General features: G+C 35.3%; 2 protein-coding genes across 3 annotated transcripts in view; one reads left to right on the plus strand and one right to left on the minus strand.

Annotated features, from left to right (window-relative positions):
* Positions 1 to 2,748, plus strand: part of LOC104823188 — a 3,907-nt gene extending 1,159 nt beyond the window's left edge. The window contains exons 2-4 of one of the 2 annotated variants that reach the window (XM_010554627.1): positions 142 to 1,471; positions 1,591 to 1,711; positions 2,209 to 2,748. In XM_010554627.1, coding sequence (XP_010552929.1) covers positions 142 to 1,471; positions 1,591 to 1,711; positions 2,209 to 2,444 — 1,687 coding nt within the window. In that variant the 3' untranslated portion in view covers positions 2,445 to 2,748. The remainder of the gene's footprint in view (positions 1 to 141; positions 1,472 to 1,590; positions 1,712 to 2,208) is intronic. The other variant, XM_010554628.1, reaches the window with a different exon arrangement.
* Positions 2,749 to 3,311: 563 nt separating this feature from the next.
* LOC104823189 (cytochrome P450 77A4) lies at positions 3,312 to 5,000 on the minus strand. The gene has a single exon (XM_010554629.2). It carries the CDS (start codon positions 4,994 to 4,996, stop codon positions 3,416 to 3,418), a length of 1,581 nt encoding a protein of 526 aa, XP_010552931.1. The 5' UTR covers positions 4,997 to 5,000; the 3' UTR covers positions 3,312 to 3,415.
* Positions 5,001 to 11,188: the final 6,188 nt, after the last annotated feature.

An 11,188-nucleotide genomic window follows, 5' to 3' on the forward strand; every position in this document is an offset into this window, starting at 1 on the left:
TTCCTGCTGGTAATAATCTCTATAAATGTCCATAGTGGTTGATTTGGTGTAGCTACGTATTCATTGATGCACATTGTTCATGAAACTTGAATCTTTTTTTGTTATGGTAAGGTTGATCTGTATTTTGAATTGATTTTTTCAGGAGCCTCCCAATAGTCCCCACGGAAATTGCAAATTTTTTGGGGTCGTGGATTCTCTACCGCTTTTTTCGGTTGATTTTGCTGCCGTTCCTCCATGTTTCATGGATATGCATATTACCCTACTTCTCAGAGTGGTTTGTCGTTCCTTTATTTTCGTAAAGAAATCCATATTTTTTATCAAAAACGGTGGAAGCCAAGCAGTGGAAGAATCCAATACAGATACTGAAGAATTTATAACTCAAGTGTGTAATTCAAGGGACGAGAGTGTATTAAGTTTACTCACATCTATGAGAGCCTCCAAGTTAACTGGAGGTAATGCTCAATATAGGGGAAGCCTGGGTTCTCATGGTTTCCAGAAGAGAAGAAGCTCTTTTAGGAGGAGAAGAGCAAGAAATCTTTCACATGGTGTGCACAAGTCGTACATCGGGATCTCAATTTCGGAATTAACAGGAAGTAGGAAAAATCAGGCTGCCTTTTCGTCCACTGCGTCTCCAAGGAATCTTAGAAGCTCGATGCTGCATAACTCAGCTCCACGATCAAATGAGATTAGCTCTCCACATGCAATAACGGGACAGGAATGTGATTCTCTGTGTTGTTCTGCAAATATATTGGTCACTGACTCAGACAGATGCATGAGGGAAGGAGGATTTGACGTCTTGTTGGAGTTCTCCTCATCGTCGAGGGAGTGGTATATTGTTTTTAAGAAAGATGGGTCGATTAGATACAGCCACAAGGCACAAAAAATGATGAGACCTTGTTCATGCAACCGCTTTACACATTCGATAACATGGACCGGGGATGATAATTTGAAGCTTGAATTTTGCGATAGGCAAGATTGGCTCGCTTTCAAAGATATGTATAAAGACTGCTATGAACGGAATGTCTTGGAACCAAACATCAAAGTCATTCCTATACCGGGTGTACGAGAGGTCATGGGGTTCGAAGAGGATATCAATAGTCACCACCATTGCTTCTTTTCTAGGCCAGTTTCATACATAGCAATGAAAGAAGATGAGGTATCAAGGGCACTGGCTAGAAGTAGTGCTGTCTATGACATGGATTCTGAAGATGAAGAGTGGCTGAAAAGGTATAACAGGGAAATGCCCGGTGGAGTTGAGACCTCTCATCAACTTCAGCTGGATAGTTTTGAAACGATGATCGATGGATTTGAAAAGGCATGTTTCCTCAGCCCTGATGACGATCTCTCGGATGAGAAAGCAACGATCACTAGTCTTTGTTACCTGGGTAAGCAAGAAGTGTTAGAAGCGGTATACGGTTACTGGACAAGAAAAAGGAAGCAAAGAAAGGCACCACTCATTGGGGTTTTCCAGGTAAAGTAAAATAGGCCAAATTGTTTGAATATGTTATCTTGCTTCAGCTGGTGCTAGTTCTTTGTTTATATTTGATTTTAAATGCGATGAGGTTGGAAATGTAAATGCTTTCTGTATAGCAGGGTCAGCAAGCGAAGAATGCTCCATTACTGTCCAAACCCGTCTTTCGTAAGAGAAGATCATTCAAAAGGCAGGGAAGCCAACTCCATGTAAAAGCCAAAGAACCAAGTCCTTTGCAAGGTATGTTCCCTCAGAGCAGAATATTTCATAACTGCAATGATATCGATCTGGCGATTATTTGCCGTAGTGTAGAGTCATTAAATTGTTATGTCTGATTTGATGAGTCCAAGAATTACGGATCTGGAACTTGTTCCCTGTCATTTAGAGCCAAATGGTGTCAGTTTGATCTGGACATTCAAGATATTGGAATTAGGAATTGTTGTGTGAACTATATGGCATGTAATTCCTTCTGTTATGAACTGCAATGTCTGAATTTAACGTATTCACAAGATTTGGCATTCAATGTATCCTTTGGTTTCTCTGCATGACTGGACTCAAGTTCTGACAATATCTTATAAAAACTGAAAATTTGATCCAAAAATATGACCCTTATTCCAAAATTTGATCCAAAATCCCCACAAGATTGGACTTTTTATCATTTTGTCTGCCACTACAACGTTGTTTTGTTACCAGTTTTTCTGATCTTCTCGAACTGTTTGCTCTGTGGATCATTGCAGAGAAGGCAACCGAACAGAATGTTTCAGAGGAACAAAGCGCACTTGGCCGAGTGGAGGAAGCAAAGGTCTCGGCAGATACTTCCATGGAGATTGCAATCACCAAGCGGCAAATAGCACAAGTTCTTGCAGAGAACGCTGACTTGATCGTCTACAAAGCCATGGTGGCTCTCAGAATTGCAGAGGCCATCCGGGCGGCGGAAACAAGTGAATCTGCAACTACCCTTTTCTTGAACTGAGCTTCCGAAGAGAGTTTCCAGAGATGATGGGCAATTGCAGGATCGAACGAAAGTGCTGTCCTTTTTCGGGCAAATCTTTCAGAGGTGATTCGGAGAGAGATGCTATTACAGCCTTAAAGTACAGGATTGTACATTGGTTTAGATCTTAGTTTACGGGTTTTCTCTTCTTTTTGTTGATTTGTTCATATATAAACCTCATCTGACATGATGCACTATAAGTTCTTCCTCTTCTGTTCGTCTTTTTCGCTGGGACGATGAAGAAAGAGCTGAACACAGTAAAAGAACATGGAAACTTCACATGACCGATCTACGTGTATGTTTTTATTATGTTAATATAATTTATTTGGTTTTTTATCATCTTTTTCTGAAATTTGATCTTTGACAAGGCAATCTCTATAGCTTCTTTCTCCCTCAGTCGTGATAATTCAGAGTTTTTCGTTTGTTTTAATTTTTTAAATTTATTTAGTTTTTATTTTAAAAATCGCCTTCGTTTAAATGTTGTAAGCATTCGATTTTTTTTACAATTAAAATATTTATTCAAATAACTTAATTTTATTATGCTTTGGTTTGGTATTGGAATTAGTAACATAGCCTACAGGTCACAATCTTAGATTCGGACATAAGACATATTGTTTCTACCTCGTTATCATCGTCTCGAGACTGTCCGTATATTGCGGCTCTTGAAAGCAAAAAGCAACAAATGTATGTATGTTGGTGGACACTTTATATTAAATTCCATCTCCAAAACCGATTTTTAAATATTTAATCATTTATTTGTAGTTTTATTCCAATTGTTAAACGTTCTACGAATAAAATAGTAATTTGGACCGTTTTTTTTAGCAATTTTATAATCCAGGAAAAAAAGGGTAAAAGCGATAAAGCATTTTCACACAAACACACTTCATATTATGATAAACCAATAATTAAATAATTAAACACGCCTAATTATATTATTTAATTAAAAAACAAAATCAGACTCTGTGCTTGACCATGGCTCTCAAAGGGTTCTTCATCACGACCGTGAACTCCAACTTCCCGGCGTAATCCAGCTCACTTCCCGGCGGATAAGCGCTCCACTCGAACTCCTGAACCATCCTCGCCAGCATCAAGTACACGTGTACGGTCGCCATCGCTAGCCCCGGACAGATCCGACGGCCCAGACCGAACGGCATCATCCTCACTCCGGTGACTCCCGTCATGTCGGCGTCCTCACGACCCGACAGGAACCGATCCGGGTCGAACTTCTTCGGGTCGGACCATAATTTCGGATCCTCGCTTATTCCCGGGAGATAAAACTCCACGTTGACTCCGGTCGGAATGTCGTATCCGGCGAGCTTCGTCGGCTCCGTCGCGGCGTGGGTCAGGGAAAAATACGTCGGAGGATGTTTCCGGAGAAGCTCCTTCACGACGGCTTGTAAGAACACCATTTTCTCCACGTCTCTCTCCTCCACCGGACGATCTCCGACCGTCGATTTGATCTCATCGTAGAGTCGAGATTGAATCTGGGGATTCGATATCAGCTGCGCTATCCCCCACTCGATCGCCGTCCCCGTCGTGTCCGTACCGCCGTTGAGAAACTCCGACAAGAGCGTCACGAGCTCCGCGTTCGACGGCGTCGTTTTCCGTCCGTCGATCTTGAGATCGAAGAGGGTGTCGAGGTACGAGAAAGACGCCGCCGTTTTGTCGGATCCTGGATTCTCGATCGCCCTCCGGCGCCGCTCGATGAATCCGACGACGAAATCGACCTGTTCTTGACGAACTTGGAGAGCCTTTCTTCTCTCCTTGGAGAAGAATGGAGCCAGAATCGGGAGGTAATCGTCGATTCGTGGGTCGACGGTGATCAGAACGGTTTTCATCATCTGATCCATCTTCTCGATCGATTCTTCGTCCATCTCGATACCGAAGCACATGGCCAAGAGGATCGAGAACGCGGCGAATCGCGCGTTCTTGAGGACCCAGACGGGCCCTCCGTTGTCGCGAGCCTCCGATTTGATCCTGTCGATGAGCGTATCCATGGCGGAGCTTCGAACCGACTCAAACTCCTTGAGCCGGGTCGAGCTCAGCATGTTCTGAACCATGTTCCGACGCAGCGACCTCCACACTGGTCCGTACATGGCGGCGTTGACGGTGAACTTGTTGCAGCTGAAGATGGACCGCGTCGGGTTCTCGGCGGGTCGGGTCGCGAACAGGGCGCCTCTCTGGATCAACGCCTCGTGGGCGAGATTCGCGTCGGACACGATAATCATTGTCCGAATCCCCATCCTCAGAGTGAAAATCGGACCGTACACCTTCCTCAGCTCATCAGCGTACTCGAAAAACTGCTTGCCGGAGCGCGCGAACTGGAAGAGGTTTCCGACGACCGGCCATCCCGGAGGACCGGGAGGTAGATTCACGCGCTTCCACTTGCCGCGACGGCGCGTGAGGACGACGACGACAGCGGAGAAGAATAACGCGAAGAGAGTGAAGAAGAGAGCCATGGGTTCGAGGGGATAGGAAGAAGAAGGTGGTGAGGGGGGAAGCTTATAAAAATGGCGAACATGCACATGCAGCATGAAAACTTAGGTAAGAATCATTTGAATAAATACTTGATTATTCGGTTTCGTGATTAATTTTCTTTGTCGGGTTTGGTAAAGTGAATAAATTTTTTTTTAAAGGTGAAGTGAATAAATTTTTTTAGCCAGTACTTTCGTTTCTCGAAATCCGTGTGCTCGTACGTAACCATGCATTGGCATGCACGTACGTAGACGTAGAAACATTTCCTTTTTCCATTGTAATGCGAAGAAAATAAAATAATATATTAAAGATAATATCGAATCCAATTTCCGGAAATAGCGATATGTTGACGAATATGGTACGTAACAGCAGCATCTTGCACAAGTACGATTGGGATGAGACGTTACATATATTTTCGATCGAGGGAGATTTGTAGATCGGTATGCATAATATGGCTACCTTTGGCTATTTTGAAAAATAAGATAAATCACAAACATATATATATCTAATTTCTATATCATAAAATACGTATTATTTTGTATGGCTATTTATTATGAATGTATATTCAGATAAAAGTATGAAATATATTATAAAACTTATTTTTTAAACGATCATATTTTCTCACATATCAACAAAAATCTATAATATTGTTTTTAGAACAAATGGACAATAACCTAAAAAACGGCAAACTTTCAAAAAAATCAATATAAAATCATGAACTTTATAAATCTGATCATATTCCTACATATTTATCAACTTTATAAATTTTTAAAATTCTATATAAAATCGTGAATTTAATTATGAATTTTTATGAAAATATGATAAAATTAATAAAAATCATGATTTTATATGTAAATTTTTTTAAAGATTCATGATTTGTTAGACGATTTTCTCTGAAACAGATTATAACTGCATGGTATTAGAGTGGATTTCTAAAGAAAAGATGAGAATTCGAAGAAAAAATCACACAAACTCTATCTAACTTTTCTACCATGATTTGCCTATTTGTTGGACCAAGAGATATACGCACGACGTTTTTTGATATCTTTTTTCGTCAAGTCGGACATAAATTATATATTAATATTCATAACATATTTAAGAAAAATATCATTTTAGATTAAGGCTAATTAATCAATGTTATTTTCTGACGTAAAAAAATAATTAAATACGTATTCATGTGACATGCTTTTGCGTATTGATGCGGTGTGGTAAATAAAAAGAAATAAAGGAGCTTTTAACAAAAAATAAAATAAAGGAGGGTTTGCAGCCATATATATTATTGGACCGACGGACTAACATCCGTGAAAATGAGTGGGCGAAATGCGATGGTGGGCATTCACACTTATGACACTCTCAGCTACTTCCTGAACTCAGTAAACGCAACAAAATTTAATACGGTGGATGCGGCCATATATTTAATACTTTCACCGGTAAACACAATATATATATGTATACCTTTTAAAAGAGTTTTATTTTATCTGATAATAACCCATCTATTTCCTGATAAGTAGATGAAATTATGAAATCTATATGAATTGGTTTTAGTTTGGTTGGATATTTGGGTTTGAAAGCCAATAAATAATATGTAATCGTGTATTCGAAATGAATCTCGTCTAGGAATTTATTCGATAACAATTTCGTAGACTAAAATGATCGAATTTAAAATATGAAAAAAATGAGATCAAATAAAATAAATATTTTTAATAAAAATTAATCAAACTCAAAAAATGGAGCTCAATTTTCTATGTAGTAATAAATAAATAAATAAAAAGATGAATTGGGAAAATGGAAATCAGCCGGCGAATTTTGCCATGCAGAGAAGTTTGTGTCAGAAGTCAGGTTGTCCCAATGGCTCTCACCTCGAAGATACTGTAAATAAAGTTTGACTTTTAATAATAATAATAATAATAACTGGCGGAGATAACGTATCAACCTTAAATTTGAATTACTCGAGGCGTATAGTCTGCATGCATGCCACGTAACGTTTAAATTTAATGGCTCTACACACTAGCCTCCAATCCACATATATATATATATATATATTCGTTTTAGATGTTATTTTCTCTGTTTATACTTTTTAGGCTGACAATATGTTTTTTAGATCAATACTCCCTTGTAGCAATAAGCACTGCGATTATATTGTTTTAATAAATATTGATTGGTATTTGATTCAATTTTAATTTAATTCTTTTAATAAATTTATTAGAGTATTATTTAGGGTTTAGATTTTTTTTAGTTCAATTCATATTTTGATTAATTATATATTGGAAAAATATAAGCATATAATGATATAACCTATGTGTACTTTGATTTTCATAAATGTAATTGAATTCAATCTGACAAACGGTCTCCATATCATCGCTGGGTACCGATGTACAGTCAAAATTGCCATTAGTACCTCGACATTAACTTAGTATTTTTCCCCACAATGTCTTTTTTAAAAAATAATAATAATGAAAACGTTCGATATTATTACTCACTTGTTAAACGGCATAACAAATTTATATACTTTGTGTTAAAAAAAAAAATTGTATGCATATAAAAACCAGGGGTGTCAAAACGAGTCCGGCTCGCGAGTTGGCTCGTGTCTCGCCAGAAAACGAGCGATCTGAGCTGTAATTTTTCCAGCTTATTAAAAAATGAGTCTAACGAGCCAGAGTTCATTGAACAGTGTTCAATGAGTCTGACTCGGCGAGCTGACGACCTGCTCAACGAGCTGATATTTTTTTAAAAATAAATTAAATTTATATAAAAAAACTCTAATATAATTTTAGATTAATTATTTTCATATTATTTATATGATATTATAAATATACTAATTATTATGATGGTGATAATTGAAAATATTAAATAATATTGGTGTTTTATTAATTTTTTATGTATTTATTTAAATTTATAATTATATTTAAAATAAATAAAAAAATAAAAAATATTATATATCTTTGGCTCAACGAGTCGGCTCGTTCAGATCGGAAAACTGGCGAGCGATGCGAGTCGAGGTTTTTCTAACTCGTTAGAAAATGAGCCTGAAAAAGTAAAACTCACACGATATTGCTTTCAAAAACTTCCGAACTGATTCTATTCATTTGTAAAGAACATGAATTACAACTCTTTTTTGTTCGAGCCTAATCCATCCCAAGAACACAACTCCCCCTGAGTTTGTTCCCCCTTACAACATGAATTCTATCAGCCCATACACTATGTGTGTCTCGCACACCCCGTGTAACCCTAGACTCGTCTAGGCCCTTTGAGCAGTTCGTCTGTTATTTGAAGACTCCCCCTCAGATGCACTTCACTCTCTCTCAAGTATCACTCACTCGTGTTTCCCACACCTATGATTCTCCAGCTTTTTTTCTCTTTGTTCTCTTTTTCTGTTCTGCTAGGATCCCTTTCTGTATCTCCCAAGTCCTATATTTATGCATAGCTCCTCTTCTTGTTTCCAATATTTTGCTCAATATGTTCTTTTTTTTTTCTTGAACTTTATTCATTTTCCTTGATCTTTCCATTTTTCTTCAATGGCATGTTATCTTTTATCTTCTAGATGTTCAATCTTCTCTTGGTGTTCTTTCCTTGCATTAACAGAGCCTAACGAGCTGAGTCCAAAACGAACCCGAGCCAAATGAACTGAATCCAAAATGATCCGAGTTGGCTCGTTTGACATCCCTATATAAAAAGTAATTTTGGATTGTCATCAATCATCATACAAACACTCACACGATAAAAATGATTTTATTCTATTATAGAAATAGATTATGTTGAATATCGACATATTTGAGCATTTTTAATGTACATCATTTTTTTGTTGACATATTTTTTTTTTCTTTATCATGTTATCAATATCAATTTTATAGAAAATGAATGCTTAGTTATAGATTTAAACAAATCACATGTAAAAATAATTCCTAATAAATCCCATATTTCATTTTTTTTCCATAAAATCGAATCCATATTCCTATGTGGAATTAAATATGGATAAAAACGCATATATCTGCTTGTATATAATAATTTATTTCTTGGGAGAAAAACATAATAGTTTAATTCATCTATTTTAGATTTGCATTTTCACGTATTCCTATTCGTGGTATTTTCTGTCTAACAAATATTTTTCACCCTTTCTTATTCTACCATTTTAAGAGGGTGTCCACTACCATTCACGAATTTGTATTCGTAGCATTTTTATATATTACATGTCTTTTCTATCTCTCGTACTTGTTCATTCTGTAATTTATATTATTAAAAATCGAATAAATATAATAAACTTGATAAAAATGAGAGAATATAAAAATAGAATAAAAATAAATGATTTTAAAAATGTATACTTTTTAGTAATTAAACATAATATAGAAAAAATTTGAATTCAATTGCATTTTTAGAAAAACGAATGTATACTGTTTTTCTCAAATCTTAAAACTTATTATGAAATTAATTAATTGGATCAGAATCAAATACAAGACAAAGTTAGTTATCTCTACTCAATATTTATTTGTAGGCTTTTTTTATAATTTATAAGAAAGATGGCCTAAAAAAATACAAACTTTCAAAAAATTATATAAATATATGAACTTCGAAACTTTTACCAGAATATATAAAAATTTTAATTATTACCATAAATCGACATCCGCCGTTAAAAAGTAACGAATTTAATGACATGTTAATGCCACGTGGACTAAAAATGGGACATCCTCTCTAACACAGATAAACCTCCTTTTTTTAAATATAGATAATATATATGTAAATATAAATTACATACTGTGTTAATTCACATATATATACATCGTACAATTATATACACACACATGTTTATACATATATATATATATAATATACCTACACATAAATATATATACCTATATATATATATATGAATTTATTTTATATGTACATGTGTGTATACATACACATGTATGAAAGTAATTTATACATATTTTATTTCATATTTTATTTTATATTAATATGTATTATTATATTTATATTTTTGTATACGTATGTATGTATGTATGTATAAATACGTAGATATATATATATATATATGTATATATGTATTATATATAATACATATTTTTGTATATATGTATATACGTGTATTATGTATATTTATATATATATAAACGTGTATGTAGGGTCGGTTCGATCTGAAACCTCAAAGGGTCTAAAATATTTGATCTGAATCTCGATCCAACGAGTTTATATACGGGTTCGGGTTCGAACTTGAACATTCGAAAAGTATAATTTTTTTTTGTAACGGCAGATACGGTGATAAACCCTTCGAATTCACGTAATAGTCTATAAACCATGTGAAACATGTAAACTACTCAAAGAGTGATAGACTCGTTGGAGAATAGAATCGAACTCATGACTTCTTTATTCTTTAACCAGTATTATATAAAAAACATTCTTTCTTTACTATTTTGACTTCAAGACATACCCTTATCCATCTGTGATTTTGTGATCCATATATTGAGAAATATAATATTGGTCATAATGTTAAATTTATAATGTTTGATTAAATGATTAGTGAGATATACAAGGTATGGACATAATGAATTAGTGCGATTACATGGGTCAATAGTCGGCGAAAGATATCTTTTGAAATCAAAATAGTAAACGGAGCGTATTTTTTATATAATGCTTATATTTAAGCATTGCATCGAGCGCAGAGAGCAAAAAATATGAAAATTGAACTCTAAATACGTCTCTGTCCTTATTTTATATTTTTTATATTTTTATATGAATACGCGTGTGTGTATATATATAACGAGGTTTATCTATCTATTAAAGATGACGACGTTTTTTGTTTACGTGATGATAACATATCACTTATGCCAATATTCGAAAAGTATTATTATTTTTCACATATCGTACATTTGATAAAAAAAAATATTTACACGTTAGAGGAAATTTCCTCAACAACTTTTTTTTTCTCTCCCTATTTAAGTATCATGAAAAGCATATATAAACATAAATAATACATTTTAATCACATTTTCAAGTAGGATTTGGAGTAACTTAACCTGACGGCCAATTAAAAGTTTAGTGATTTAATACGCTTTCCCTTTTAGGCATGTTTCGCGTTCAGACAAATCATTATCTAATTTTGGAAAGCTTCGCAAGAAGAATAATTGCAACCAATCAACAATTAGAGTGAAATAATTATAATAATTAAAATGGTGAATTTTGGTTAGTTGTTGGACCGACCATGTTCCAATCACCTAACACGGGCAGCAAGTAGCCAAAGCGAATTAAGACTTGATT

This window comes from Tarenaya hassleriana, unplaced genomic scaffold (assembly GCF_000463585.1).
Source record: "Tarenaya hassleriana unplaced genomic scaffold, ASM46358v1 Cleome4, whole genome shotgun sequence".
NCBI lineage: Eukaryota > Viridiplantae > Streptophyta > Magnoliopsida > Brassicales > Cleomaceae > Tarenaya > Tarenaya hassleriana.

Bases quoted from the DNA above. Each gene is read 5' to 3' on its own strand.
- LOC104823189 (XM_010554629.2), bottom strand. From the start codon at position 4,996: ATGCTGCATGTGCATGTTCGCCATTTTTATAAGCTTCCCCCCTCACCA.